The sequence below is a fragment of the Pelmatolapia mariae genome, linkage group LG22 (genome assembly GCF_036321145.2).
Source record: "Pelmatolapia mariae isolate MD_Pm_ZW linkage group LG22, Pm_UMD_F_2, whole genome shotgun sequence".
Lineage (NCBI taxonomy): Eukaryota > Metazoa > Chordata > Actinopteri > Cichliformes > Cichlidae > Pelmatolapia > Pelmatolapia mariae.
In genome coordinates this window covers 13672313-13687920 of record NC_086245.2, presented here as the reverse complement: position 1 = coordinate 13687920, position 15608 = coordinate 13672313, and the positions used below count along the sequence as shown (strand labels likewise).

Genomic DNA, 15608 nt, shown 5'->3' with positions numbered 1-15608 from the left:
CAACTCAAACTGAGCGGGTAGCGCTGGGGTGAAAAACGAGCGCTTCATCAGCTATCCAACCACGGAGAATGAACCATAACTGGCACCGCTTTAACCCAATGGGAGCCACATTTCTACATACAGGATCAGCCTCCTTTTTCTAATAAACAAATCAAAGCTCAAAGTAAAAAATGTTAGGCAATAAAGGAGAGGCAATTAATTCTGGATACATGTGAAAATTAATCATTTTATTTTATTGTTTTTGAAGTTATAGTGTTAGCATGACCCCTGCTTTACATAAGCTGGACAAAAATCAATGCCTAATAACCATTAACCTTTTGATACGTCTGGACTCCTAAAGAGAAATAACAAGGTTCAGTCGTCATGTTTGAGCTTTCTGATTTTGCCCTTGTGGCGATCGATCTCCTTTTGTAGACGCTCAATCTCCTTTTTGTGGTGCTCAATCTCCTCCGTATGATGCTTCCTTAGTGCTTCCATCTGCTCCTTCTCCTTCTGCCTACAAGCGGAAAAAACAAAAATAAAAGTTAATGGGTGAAAGTGTTGTGGAGAAAAAAAACCAAAAATCCCAGGGAGTATTTACCTGAAGTATCGCTCCTCTTCCGCTACTTCTCTCTTTCCAAATGCACCTCCGGCCTCTCTCACAGAGCCTCCTCCACCACCACCTTTCCCAGCTCCCTTGCCCAACTCACCAAGCTAGAAGAAAAAACAAAAGACATCACAAAGTGCAAGCGCTATTATGTTAGGACCAACATTTCTGTAAATCAAGACAAGTGCATTTATTGTCATCTGACCCACAAGTATACGCTCATCCATCCTGCTATGGACTACAGGCAAACACAAACTATTATTTGGCTAGATGTGAACCTACACCAGTGATTCCTGTGGGCTGTTAAAAACTGCTGAGGTATCTGGGTTTGCTTTAGAGTCATCATGGGTCAGCGGTCACTTCTAGTGGACATCATCTCCATTAATAGACAGCAAGTTCAACTTGGAGCCATCTGAGATTACAGTGTAACCCTTTCCAGATTTATAGAAACAAATAATTCTTGATCACAGGTCACACAGATCCTTTATAATCCCATTGTTATCCTGATGGGGACTCCTGATTTGTGTTGTAGACCCATATGTGCAAATGGGTCTACAACACAAGTAGATACAGACATATTTTAAAAAACAAAAAGCACAACCTGTGTAGCCTCAGCCTATTTAGATTGGTGTTAAAAAAATTCCAGATGATAGAAGAACTAGAGTTCTTAAACTGGTTCGGTTTGTAACGTTTTGTGACAGAAGGATAGCAGCAAGAGTGAAAGGGAAGATTTAGAAGACAAGACCTGTTATGATGTATGGTTTGGAGATGGTGGCACTGACAAAATGACAGAAGGCTCAGCTGAAGATGTAAAGATCTTCACTGGGATGACCAGATTGGACAAGTTTAGAAATGAGTACATCAGACAGGCAGCTCAGGTCGAGTTGTTTGGAGATAAAGTTAGGGAAGCAAAGCTGAGATGGTTTGTACATGTGTAAAGGAAGGATAGTGGATATATTGGATAAAGGCTGTTGAAGATGGAGCTGGCAGGCAGAGGGAAAAGAGGAAGATGTCAGAGGAGGGTCATGAATATAGTAAAGAAGAAGATGCAGAGAAGAGGATGCTTAGGGATGGGGTGAGATGAGCTGGAGACAATCGATCCGCTGTGACAACCTCTAAAGGAGGCAGCTGGATGTAGTAGTAGAAGAAAGTGTGCCAGGCAGCAGCAGCTCATACTGAGTGTACAGAATGTGGAATAGACTACAGTGATCTTTTTGACCTTTGACCATTTTCACTGGAGTCTGAATAAGGTGTGCCAATCTTCAACTGAAATGACACAGTAAGGTTAGATTTTTCACTTCTTTCACGGACTCCTTTCAGCAACAATGTATGTTTGAAACAATGAATAAAGCTTAATTTAATTAATTTTTCCTTCCAAGACAAAAAGCTTGCCACATTTCAGCAGTTTTGCACATAAATGCAGGTGATTTCAGGTATTTACACTACTAAAAAGGGGATAAAATATTTCTTTTATCCTGTTCATAAGAACAGCGTTACAATTAATGTCACATACTTAGTCTATATAGCCATAAACCAACTGACATGTCGCAAAAAAGTAAGACAGTAAAGTGTTTAGGGGTAAATAAAACTGCACATACATCATTTTGCGTGTTTTTCATTGCAGCCATGAGGGATCTTCTGCCGTCTCTATTTGCAAACATCACTGTTTGCTTTTTCCACCAATTAAGTCGCATTTTTGACCACCTGGCTTCTTCGCGAGCCTTTTACCGATATGGCAGACGTTAGCGAGCTAGCTGCTAACGTCCAAAACTGTCACCAAACCCACCAAAGTTTACCTGATCAGATGCCATTCTGATCTGAGAGGCGACGCATCTCCTCAGGTTTGTCCCCAGAAGAAGTCTGGCCATTGCTACTCAAATAACAGCGAAAACAACTGCACCAAAGCAGAGAAAAGTTTAGTACGACTACTTGTCCTTTTAGCCCAAAATGCGGAAATTTGAAGTAAACGCCTTGTATGGGCGTGGAGAATACCGTTTGTGGCACATGCGCGCTTGCTGCTGCCACCACCCGGCGAGGGGGAGAAGTGCAGCAGTTACGTCCATATGGCTCCATCTTAAATTTCGTATTTCAGCTTGTTTCAGCACTTTCAGGTGATTTTTTTTTAGCTCTTCAGTCAGGAAGTCATGTGCATAAGATCTATAAAGCGCTATACAAATACAGGCCATTTTACCATTTACCATCTAAGAAACAAATCGCGTGCATACACATTAAATGTAATTTCAAGTGGATCAGTCCAGTTTCTCAAATGCCTCACACCACAACATTTCCGATTTGTCTGGACATAATCCCAGGTGATAGGAATTGCAGAAAAGTTAAAAATTTCAAATCCTTACTGACAATAATTTTCTAAAAATAAATGAATATAAAAAAAATAAAAAGAGACGTTTGAAATTCCAATATCTAGAAATTTAGATGACCTTGAGCCCGATCCTTCATATTTTTAAGGATATATATCTTTTATCTATATATATCTATTGCTCTCTGGATATGGACTTATGGAGTGTAGCTGACGTTAACCCAGAATGATGTATGCTTAAATTTCCTAAATTTAAGCATTTTAGGATGTTTGCTATCTGACAGCAGATTTGGAGGCCTGTAGAAAACTCCATCTTGCAGGTAGGGGACTGATATTCTATTTACAGCTGAGATGACCAAATCCCAGCAACTTAATGTGGGACAAACACAGTGGTGCACGTTACTAGTGCTGAGACTTTTTGGTAACTTGTAACATCCACTAATTGGCAAAATATTATGCAGGCTAACATACGTCTGAATAAAAATAAAAAGTTTTTTCTTTTACACTCACTGAGTAAGAGCCAGGCTTTAGAATAGTGTCCTGTGCAGCAAGTGAAAATGTAGGATGTGATCTGAAGATGTGTGACAGGAGTGCCAACACTGTGCAGTCCCACTTAAAGAGGGACAGCTGATTGCCCTATTTACAGCTTCTCATATACAAAGCACATAACACTCAACAATCCAAGTCAACTGGATTGTTTCACAGATATTAATGGGATTAATTATCATGGTATCATGCACAAAAATCCAAATTAAGCTAGTATTTTCTGTATATTTATATATTAAATTTTGTGATGGTGTCCTTTCTCATTTCCTTGATATTTATCTACATCAGGATGATTTTGAAAAACAGAACAAAGTCTTTTATTTCAGTTCAAGTTTTTTTCTGGCCAAGAAGAGAGGATGTGTGCTGGATGCCTCAGCACAACATAAATGCAAAAACAAGCAGATACGCAGAGATAAACAGAACCTAATTAAAAGATGAGAGAAAAAAACATGATAAATTACACTTTATTTATTGAGGAACGTGATCTGCTAGGGATTTGATAAGGAACTAACTGTTTTTAGGTGAATCTAATGGGATCACAGTGGGGTTTTAGTGAGCATCTTGTCAGGTTTCATCCTCACATTTGAAAGGAGAAAGTTGCCGGTTTCCAAAAAGAATACGACTGAACATAAAATTGGTAAACATACATGGCCAAGACAGAAAACTCTTGGAAAAATTATTGGGTGACACTGGAGAGTTAGTTGAAATGAAAACCATTTTTGGCAGAAAGATGAATTCTGCTTTCCAAGATAAGAACCTTACTCCAACAGTGTTTTGCTATTACTGACAAACCAGTGACGTCCAAATTATACCAGCAAATTCTAAAGGAAATATTCCAGGCCACAGTTTCAAGAGAAAGTGGGTCATGCAGCAAGACAAAGACAGTCTGCACATGAATTTGCCTACAAGAGAATGATCAGAGAAGAATGAACTCAATGTTCTGGTTATTATCCAACGGCTACACTAGGAGGCAGTGGGTACACATCTTAGCAGAAAATGCAAGCATATGTAACCCAAGCCAAGATTAACTGCTATAATAAAAATGTACTGGAGATATGCAGTTAATGCACAGAGGGTAGAGGAAAACTGTTTCATTGTACTTGGCAGAAAGATTAAAACAATTTGGGAAGAGATTAGAGGGTAAAAAAAAAGATTTAAAATGAAATTCAACAAGGCCTAAAGCTATGCATAATTGATTTGTATTCAGAAGGACACAATTATACTAAAAATGAACAATTATTAATAAGTGTCAGTTTTTTTTTATAATAGTCAAAATGCTAGCAGCTATTCTGGAAAACAAAACATAACAAAAACCCCATAGACTAAATCTGCATACTGAATAGAACAAATGATGTCAAACGTTTGATTAGAAAGAACATGCTGAAGACAAAAGTTCTGGGACCTTTTAAAAAAAAATTGGGGGGTGATGTTGGTTTGTTTTTGTTGCATTTTATGAATTCCTTGCTGAGTTAGCTTTTTTCCCTGGTAAATATTTAGACGCACTTACTGCTGCACAAAACCAGGTAGTGTCAGATTTACTGATTTTTCTCTTCACAGATATATAATGGTGAATTATTTAGAAGTTTATTTTCTAAGAATTAATCATAAGCTTTGATATGAGAAGGCAGAACAGTGACTGCTGGGTACAGGAGGTGATGACTGTCTGAGATTACGGTCAAACAGAAGTCAGACTGGCTTCATTTGATGTTTGGCATACTCTCATGTGTTATAGGAGAGCTTGTGAAAAGAAATACATTACCAGTTACACAGAAAACTGCACTTTGAACTTTGTTGCTTGCCCGTGGATAAATTTCCACGTTCTTGTAAAAGCTGACCTCACAGGAGGTCAGCTTTGAGGGGTGGCTGCGATTTAGCGGGCAGAGCAGGTCATCTACTAAATCAGAGGTTTGGTGGTTTGATCCTTGACTGCTCCAGTTTGCATGTCGAAGTATCCTCGGGGCAAGATACTGAATCCCTGGCTGCTCCCGGTGCATTCATGGGAGTGTGAATGTGTGTGTGAATGGGTGAATGAGACATGTTGTATAAACTGCTTTAAGTGCTCAAGGTGAGCAGAAAAGTGCTTCATAAGAACCAGTCCATTTACTCTATGTTACCATTTTTTGGACAATTTTGAGAGTGCATTTATATGCAGGAGGGACAGTTCTTATGAAACTGAATAATGCAGCCTAAGCAAGTTTTCTAGTTACCCAACACAATTTGAATTTTCCATACAATGACGTGAACTGTTTACGCTTGTAATTGTAGTTACACTGAACTGAGGCTGCAGTCGGTTTGTGCCACAGAAAAGCTGAGGACTGTTTGTCACCGGAAATTCATTCCCCCTATTCAACCAAGAATTCCGATTCAGTTTCACTCAGTCTATTTACGCAAACATAATAAATTCTTTCCTGGACTCAAGTCTAACACACATAAGTGGGAAAACATATCATAAATTGTGAAAGACTCAATTTACCTTCTGATGCAGTTATGTGTTTTGCAACAATATAAAATATAGACAGCGAGTCCTCATCTCTCAAGTGCTGGATGAGACACACTCGGCAGGACAAAGGGAAGCTTTGCACAGCAAGGATAGGTTGTGGGTGTTCAGTACAGATGAGTCATCATGGAGTCCCATTGATGAAGAGGCCCCGCTCACCACCTCACCCCACCCGACAATGCTCATCGCAGCACTGAGTAGTATAAGCTCAGCATCCCTGACACTTTCATCATCTGAATCCAGCAGAGTTGAGGGTCAATGAGCAAGTGTTGGCGTGGTGCTTTTGCAATGACGTGCTGCTTCCTGTGAAACTGTTAAGTTCAGTGATGACCATGAGGATGTGGAAGTGCTTGAGAAAAGAGAAAAACATGCAGACCTGTTGAGACACTTTATTCTGTAAAACAGCCTTGGTCTGCAAATATGGAGGACGGGGCAAAGGGGACCGTTTTGCTTTTCCAGGTTAGATCCGACAATTAAGAGACATACTTTTCAATATTAATACGCTTCAGAATCAGTAACAGGATGTGCACGGCTGAGGTAGTAATGCCCTTCCAACGAATGGTGGCAGTATGCACCCATGCAAACGGAGAGGATCTGCTGTCTGTTGCAATGAATATACAATAAGCTACTGTTCATATATTTAGTTAGTTAATTAAATAGTTATTGATGCTTTACATTTTAGGGCACAACACCACCATGACATTTATTTACTCAAACAACAATGCACACACACACACACACACACACACACACACACACACACACACACACACACACACACACACACACACACACACACACACACACACACACACACATGCACACTAATTAAAACATGACTATATAAATATGGCAATGCTTTAAAGTCTCTCAGGGGAATGAGTGTCTCAAACTTTAAGCTGTGCTGCAGCTCCTCCCATTATTAAGGCTCATATATATACTGAGCACACAACAGTCACACAAACAATCTCATCTTGCAGTCCACCATGATAAGTGTTACTTTCATTTTATTCAAGTGAGGATAGAGACTGAGTGAATATTTCTGTGCAGCAGTGATCATTTTTGCACACAAGGCACAAAGAAGTGACTAATTCTGCTAGACATAACATGTAGCACATCCATAACCACATAATCTTCAATATATTAGACATAAATAACTTTAATATGCATAACAGATTAATGTAAAATTGCCCAAATTGTGTCTGATTTCATTTTATGTGCAGGAGAAAAATGGCAGCCGCTGCGCTGAATCAAATTGAACTTTGAGGGCTGCTTATGAGTGCGGATGTGCACATATGTCTATGTATGGGCTTCCGGTCCACAGGATGCAAAGCAGCCAGTTACCTGAATCCTTTCACTGCTGTTCACCTCCTCGGCTCAAGTGTTGCCATAGGAAATTGTATCCTGGCAACAGCACTAACCCGAGCAAAGACAAAGTAAGGTCATGCAGAAGACAAGATGTGGTACAATGTTCCTGCATGATCAGTCTCTTTTCATACCCTCTGCATCGATGGACATTTATTTCAATTTTGTCACGATATCCGTTTAGCATGTTTGCAGTTTTTTAATTTTGCATAACATTTCAAGAGAATTCACATCACCTTTGCATTTAACAGCCTTTCTGGTACAGGGCTTATTACAAAATCTCATGTTTGGATATTATATATGTCCTGTTTAGCAGTGCATCAATAATTTCACCAAACAGCATTTCCATTAGAAATTCATTCACATCTCTGGGGAAAAGTTTTGTTGAGATAATAGGGCTTCTTTGGCATGCTTCTGAACTACAAGACCCACAAGTACCCTACATTTCCCTTAAATGCCCACTGACCTTGGCAGATTTAATGTAAAGTTTTATTTACCTTTAAAATGTAGATTCATTATCTGACATCATGTGAAACTTTGATTTTGTTAAAGTATTCTTGAGGTTATCTGAATTAGCTGTAGTGTGCCTGTATCGATATTAGTGTATGCAGTTAGGCTTTGCTAAATGACTGTTATATTGCTGCATAATCATAACTCTATTCCGAGGAACTGTAAGCTTTGATATTCTGTAAAAATAATCCCTGATGAATTCTGCACAAGAACTGAGACTTATTAGTTTCCTTCGAGTGCATTGAGCTTAGCTATTGCACAGGGGCTACTGATGCAGAAACCCCTTGTTTCTAATAGCCCTCATGAACTGCCTGGATGCGGACACTGTTGCCATGGTGACCACCAGGACTGATAAAGGGGTCGAGGTTCTTTGTGTGATGTACATTCAAGGTCTTTTGGCAAAGCAGAGTTGCAGACACTAACTACCAGAATTAGCGTTGAATAAGCGGCACAAACTCTTTCCAACCACTGTTGCACCATTAACAAACAATTGAGAGGTTTGTAGTCTCTATTTACACATTCAGTCTTGAATAAAAGGCAGAAACAGCATTAGATCTCTCTAAAACATACAACATTGCAACATTAAAAAGCTCTTTAAGGCATTACTTAGGGGGCCTTTTACGCTTTTTAAAAAATTGTCATGTCTCTATATATTTGCACTTTATATTCCAGAAGAGTATATTCTAGTCAGAATATATTATGAAGGTAATAATATGTAAATAGCAAGTTATTACCACTTAATTACAAAAGTAATGCTTTAGTAATATCTTGTTTCAGCAGTAGTTTTAGCTGGGTTATATTACACTGACATTCATGTAATTGGGTAATGAGAAACTGGAGCTGATATTGTGGAAACATCTTATTACAGAGATTAGAACACACTGTATTAAAGGAAAAATGCGGTGCAGTGGTTGGAAATGTATCCATTTGATATATTCCGATTTGTTCATGTAAACGGGGAGCCCTCTTCACATGTGAAATTTAGTCATGGAGTCCCACAAGGCTCTATCCTGGGATCGATACTATTTTCATTATACATGCTCCCCTTAGGCAACATTAATTTAAAATATTTAGATGCATTTTTATTGCTATGCAGATGACAGCCAGCTTTATCGATGTATGAAGCTAGATGACACAAGTCAATTTGTTTAGCATACGTTAAGGCCTGGATGTCCCATAATTTTCTTCTCCTAAATTCAGACAAACAAATATTATTATATTTGGCCCTCAAAATCTTGGAAACATGGTGTTACCAATAAGACTGTGAGAAAAATTTTTACCAGTATATTTCCTTCAACATGGCAATTAAACAAATATGCAGGACTGCCTTCTTGCATCTGTGAAATACTTCTAAAATTAGAAACAGAGTGATGTTGAAAAACTAGTTGAAGCATTCATTATTTCTAGGCTGGACTACTGTAATTTATTTGATCCAGAATGCAGTGAGAGTGCTGATAGGGACTAGAAAGGCAGCCCATACTTCTCCAATATTAGCTTTTCCTCATTGACCCCTTTTAACTTCGGTGTTGAATATAAACATTTTTTCTTGAATGATCAAACTCCATCTTATCTTAAAGACCATATCGCCCCAATAGAGCACTTCGTCTAGGACTGCTGGCTTACTTGTGGTTCTTAAAAGTAAAATATCAAGCAGAACCTTGAGCTTTCACCCCTTAGATCAGGCTTAAATGCTTCCTTTGTAATAAAGAGCATATTTAGGGCTTAATCAGGTGACCCAAAATCCTCCTATAGTTGACCTGGTGTATGCTCAGACTACTGCAGGACTTCAATTCATACAGTACAGAACACAGTAATGTACAATTAAAATTATTCTTTTGATAACAGCCTTGATCAAAACTAGTTACTTATGGCAATTCATTCAATAGTCACATCATAATCTTCCTCAAATTTAAATATTCCTTTTATATTTCGTATTTGTAAATATTTCACAAGAAAAGAAATGGGGATATCCTGTCGTGACACACCAAAATCACCAAGATTCCTTTTAATGTCAGTCAGTACCTGTAGCTGCAATTAGCATGACTAAAATATATATCTTCTCTTCACAAAGGAGTACCAGTGCCTTTCCACAGTCTAGCTGAGTAGCCTGGACAATATTCACTGTAATATTTAAGCTCTCTTTCCACCAGTACCAAAGACATTCATTAGCCTCATTAATTGGCCCTGGGGTTGGCACACCATCTGAAAGTAGCAATAGCCCACCATGAAGCCACTCTCAAGAGAATGGTGGCATTTAGCTATGACGCACGAGCCAGCTGTAATCCACCACACCTGGATTTTTGCCATTAAGCAGTAAAGGAACCACATGGGGAGGTAGGCATATTTTAATGCACAGTGATCCTTTATCAAGCCTAATCAGAATGGAAAGTGCAAGAAAGAGAGAAAGTGTGTGTGTGCGTGTGTGAAAGAGAGATGCAGATGTGTGCATGTGTTTGTATGGGCAGGTTGAAGTGCTTATTTGAGGTCAGTAGGAGACCATAATAATATCAACCTCTACAGCACTTCTCCTCATGCTGGCTCTCTTTGCTGATTTCCTGAGTGGTATGGGATTGCTTCAAATATGCATTGATATTCAAGAGAAATTGTGCTATCAGAAGCAGAAAAACCCAACAGTTTAAGCGTCTCAGAGTCAAGCTTTTGGATCAGTTACGCTCTGGATAACACGAGTGTCATTTGAGCTGAAGGACATGCTGTGCCACAGCTGAAAACAATGGAGCTAATCTTCTGAGCAGAGTTTTTGTTCCCCACTAATGACTTAAAGCTGGCACAGATTTTGTAACAAACAGCATGACACAGTGCGTTTAAACTAACAGAATCACTGCTGAAATCTGATTTCTTCTATCTATCAGTTTATATTGTAAATACTGAGATACATAATACATAATACATATTTAGACAATGAATTATGGAAATATAAAGCCCATTTTCTAAATTAAAGATACAGATTAACAAAGGAACTCAATATACAAACTTCCAACAAAACTGAACATTCAGTATTTTCTGCAGAAATGTAGAAAACAGATCCAACACGGTGTCTATTATAATAACAGTTTCTGCTCATATGACATGATTTTAATACTAGGCAGAGTTTGCTTAATTTTGCCAGATCTCAAATTATAATTTGGAATACCACAATACATCTAACAATGTTGTTTTGTTTGCAATTTACTGTGGAGGATGCAGGTGTTTCCACACCTGCAGAAATTACATTACATTACATAACCTTACACAGACGTGAAGCTGATGTTCTTCTCAGGGTGAATGAGCAGGTGCAATTTGACTGTCTTGCTCTACAATATGTTGACAGGTTGAGGAAGCACTAATTGAAAGACACTGACTGGCTCCAGGGATTTAATCCAACTGTTCAATGAGTCCAACTGTGAAGTGGTTTCTGTAATTACTGTTTCTGTACAGTGTCTCAAATAAAATGTCACCTTTTAGGGTCATGCAAATGACAGTTATGCCAATAGTGGCATCAATAATAGGCACAGGTATTAAAGCTTTTCTTTAGTTTTGGTGTTGCCATCAGTGTTTGTTATGCAGGGGGATTGATTATCCACTTGTTAATGGTGTAATCTTACCCTGCCTGGAGTGTGCAAAACTATTTATTTAGAATTTTCTAATGGAAATTGAAAATGGGTTCAGCGATTTATTGAAACATACCTGGAAATAAAGTACAACCCCACGTCCAATGACGTTGGGACGTTGTGTAAATAAAAACAGGATACAATTATTTGCAAACCTTTTCAACCTATATTCAATTCAATACACTACAAAGACAAGATATTTAATGTTCAAATTGATAAACTTTATTGTTGTTTCGCAAATCTTCACTCATTTTGAATTTGAAGCCTGCAACATGTTCCAAAAAAGCTGGGACAGGGGAGGCAAAAGACTGGGAAATTTGAGGAATGTTGGAAAAACATTTGTTTTGAACATTCCACAGGTGAACACGTTAATTGGAAACAGGTGTTTGTCATGATTGGGTATTAAAGGGATATCTCCAAAAGGCTCAGTCAATCACAAGCAAGGATGGGCTGAGGTTCACCACTTTGTGAACAACTGTGTGGGCAAATAGTCCAGCACTTTAAGAACAGCGTTTCTAAATGTACAATTGCAAGGAATCTAGGGATTTCATCATCTACTGCCCATAATATCATCAAAAGATTCAGAGAATCTGGAGAAATCCCTGGACATAAGCAGCAAGGCCGAATACCAACACCAGATGCCTGTGACCTTCAATCTCTCATTGGGCACTGCATTAAAAACCAACATCATTCTGTAAAGGATATTACCACGGCGGCTCAGGAATTCTTCAAAAAAACATTTTCAGTTAACATAGTTCGGCTCTACATCTATAGTGCAAGTTAAAACTCTACCAAACAAAGCAAAAGCCATATATCATCAATACCCAGAAACGCCACCAGCTTCTCTGGGCCCAAGCTCATGTAAGATGGACTGATGTAAAGTGGAAAAGTGTGCTGTGGTCTGACAAGTCCACATTTCAAATTGTTTTTGGAAATCATGGATGTCGTGTCCTGCGGGCCAAAAAGGAAAAGGACCATCTGGATTGTTATCAGCGCAAGTCCAAAAGCCAGCATCTGTGATAGTATGGGAGTGTGTTAGTGCCCATGGCATGGGTAGCTTGCACATTTGTGAAGGCACCATTACGTACAGGTTTAGGAGCAACATATGCTGCCATCCAAGCGACGTCTTTTTCAGGGACGTCCCTGCTTATGTCAGCAGGACAATGCAAAGCCACATTCTGCATGTGCTACAACAGCCTGGCTTCGTAGTAAAAGAGTGCGGGTACTAGAGTGGCCTGCCTCCAGTCCAGACCTGTCTCACATTGAAAATGTGTGACGCATTATGAAGTGCAAAATATGACAATGGAGACCCCGGACTGTTGAGCAACTGAAGTTGTACATCAAGCAGGAATGGCAAAGAATTCCACCTACACAGCTTCAACAATTAGTGTCATCAGTTCTCAAACGCTTATAGAGTGTTGTTAAAAGGAAAGATGATATAACACAGTCGTAAACATGCCCCTGTCCCAGCTTTTTTGGAATGTGTTGCAGGCATCAAATTCAAAATGAGTGAAGATTTACAAAACAACAAAGTTTATCAATTTCAACAGTAGATATCTTGTCTTTGTAGTGTCTTCACTTGAATATAGGTTGAAAAGGATTTGCAAATCATTGTATTCTGTTGTGATTTACATTTTACACAACGTCTCAACGTCATTGGAATTGGGGTTGCGTAATATGGCCTATAAAGGCAACAACAGAATTTGTACTATTCTAACAAGCTTGAAATAGCTGCTAATAGTTGGTGTAGCCAATTTTATTCTTCAACGCAGCCTGAACTCTCTTAGGCAAGCTCTAATATAATTTATTTAAGTAATCTTCACGATTGTTCTCCAGGCTTCTTGAAGGATATTCAAAGCTCTTTTTTGGATATTGGCTGCCTTTTGTTTTGTTCTCTGTCAAAATGATCCCTCACTGAGATTTTGGCTCTGGCGAGGCAAATCCTTCAGTGATAGTTTTACATTGTGTGCTTTTCTATTCATGCATGCTTTTACTGCACTGGCGGTGTATTTGGAATCATTGTTATACTGAAAAATGAAGAATGAAGTGAATTAGACACTTTACAGATGGCATTGCAGGGTTATCATGATGGTAATTTTGTAAAGATGTTCAACTGTGTTTTGACTGTAGACACTATTTTACCTCTCTCCTCTGTACACAGTGACAACAACTTGAACCAAAGAAGATCCCCGCCCCCACTCCCCCAGATATGCTGAGTCTTCAGCTAATAGCTCTTTGGGTATCACCTTGCTGATGCCAAAATGTTATGCCCGTGTTATCTTTTTTTGCAGATTTAACTAAAAACATATAATTGTGGTGCGGCTCATTGCAGTCTATGTAAACAGACCTATTTTATGGCAGCAGAAAAAACAAAACAAAAACAAACATAAGCATAAGCATAATAATAATAACGGCTGAGCTCCATTAAGTAGCACAGTAAACGTTCACAGAGAACCAGCACACATAAAAGCAGCGGAGTGCAGCAATTGTTAATATACCTGCTGTAACTGGTGATGAATCAAAATATCTGTTTGTGACTAACATATGTGCACGGATAATAATTTGAAACATTTTAAATTAACTTTCAAACTGAATTACAGGGAAAAGACAAGGAAAAGATAATCAAGCTCATAGATCTTTTATTTCCTCAAGCTTAATAAAGATATTAACTGGAAAAGACTGAAAGATTTTAGTGTTAACTTTTCTGCTGCTTCACACGTTCTAATTATAATAATTTAATGTACTGCTGTCAGCTAACAAGAAGATGTTACTGACTGTTGAAAAGCTGTTCACTTCTCTTGGGAGGCCTAAAGACCCTCTCTTCTTTCTCCATCTTGAGGATTAGCATCCTCTGTTTCTATAGTAACCTCTTCAATTAAGAGACAGCCAGGATCTTGCTGTTAGCCAGCAAGGTGCTAATTGATACTGGATTTCATGTCATTTGGGGGTTGAAATGAGAATTAGGGAAAGAATTAGTGTGTGTATGAGAAGCCACTGACAGCTTTTGGATGTTATTAGCATTGGGAGAGACATTGCATCTGCATATAATTATTGTGACTTTGATTGGATTGGCTTCTTTCTTAAATGGCTGATTAGGAAAAAGAGGCTGTGTCCTATACAGAGGGTATTAGGAAATGTGCAATCATCTAATCTTTATAGCTGCATTAAAATTGCTTGTATGAGTGTATAACTTGTGTCCCTGGCAAGCCCTAACTCAGACAGCGACCGATTGAAATGGAGCAGCAGACCCTTTCCCCCTTTGTTCTCCTTGTTTTCCCAATCCATCGCTTTTCTTTCTATAGCTCTCTATAGTTCTTTCTGTTTTCTTCTGCAACCTCCTAACACTCATGACATGAATATTTATGTGTGTATATATATATATATATATATATATATATATATATATATATATATATATATATACACACATAAACACCAATAGGTCACAGTGCACAGCAGCTGCAAAACAGTCTTTATATCAGCAGTATGAATCATCATTAGCACACTGCACATACGCTATGCAGATGACTTTTGGCGAGATAATAAATTAGCACAAAGTGTTCCACAAAGCAAAAATGATCCATAAGCAACAATGTAATGGTGCACATCATATGATTTGGTAACACACATTAAAATGCAGCGAAAATTGCACCTACAGTAAAGTACCATTTGCTCATAATCCAGTCTGCTCTCCAGGTAACCTCACGAAATGAGCAGTGCTCTACAAATGGATGATATAAATCTCATTTTGCTTATGCCTTGCAGCAGAATTACAGCGCACTGGCTCAATTAAAGCAAAGGACTGATTACGGGCAGGAGAGAAATCAGAGCGGGAATACTGCGGACAAAAGTAGACAAAACTATATTTAAACTGCCGAGCACATTTCCTATTTTTAAAGGGGTCAGAATCATATTCTAGCTCCTGTCAAATTTGTTTGTTTTCTCATTACTCAACTTCAGAAATATATTTTTTTTCCTGGTAATAATTTGCCTTCCTGCAAAGCATGAAAATAGAACAGAGGAAAATTGCACTTCTATCATCTTAAGAGATTGCTGTTTTATGTTTCTGCAAATCACGTCTCAAGTGAGAGAGAGAGTGAAATGTTTGCCAGAGGCTTTAATGTGGCAGGAGTTCAAAATTTACTTGTCTGTATTCCATCTTTCTTTGTAGTATTGCAG

At 38.5% G+C, this 15608-nt stretch overlaps 1 protein-coding gene across 1 annotated transcript; it reads right to left on the bottom strand.

The window, feature by feature from the left end:
- Window positions 1-212: 212 nt before the first annotated feature.
- Window positions 213-2554, bottom strand: LOC135932895 (ATPase inhibitor A, mitochondrial-like). Its single transcript, XM_065470627.1, has 3 exons — window positions 2383-2554; window positions 581-693; window positions 213-496 (listed from the first exon to the last, which is right to left on the bottom strand). Exons 1-3 carry the CDS (start codon window positions 2452-2454, stop codon window positions 355-357), a joined length of 327 nt encoding a protein of 108 aa, XP_065326699.1. The 5' UTR covers window positions 2455-2554; the 3' UTR covers window positions 213-354.
- Window positions 2555-15608: the final 13054 nt, after the last annotated feature.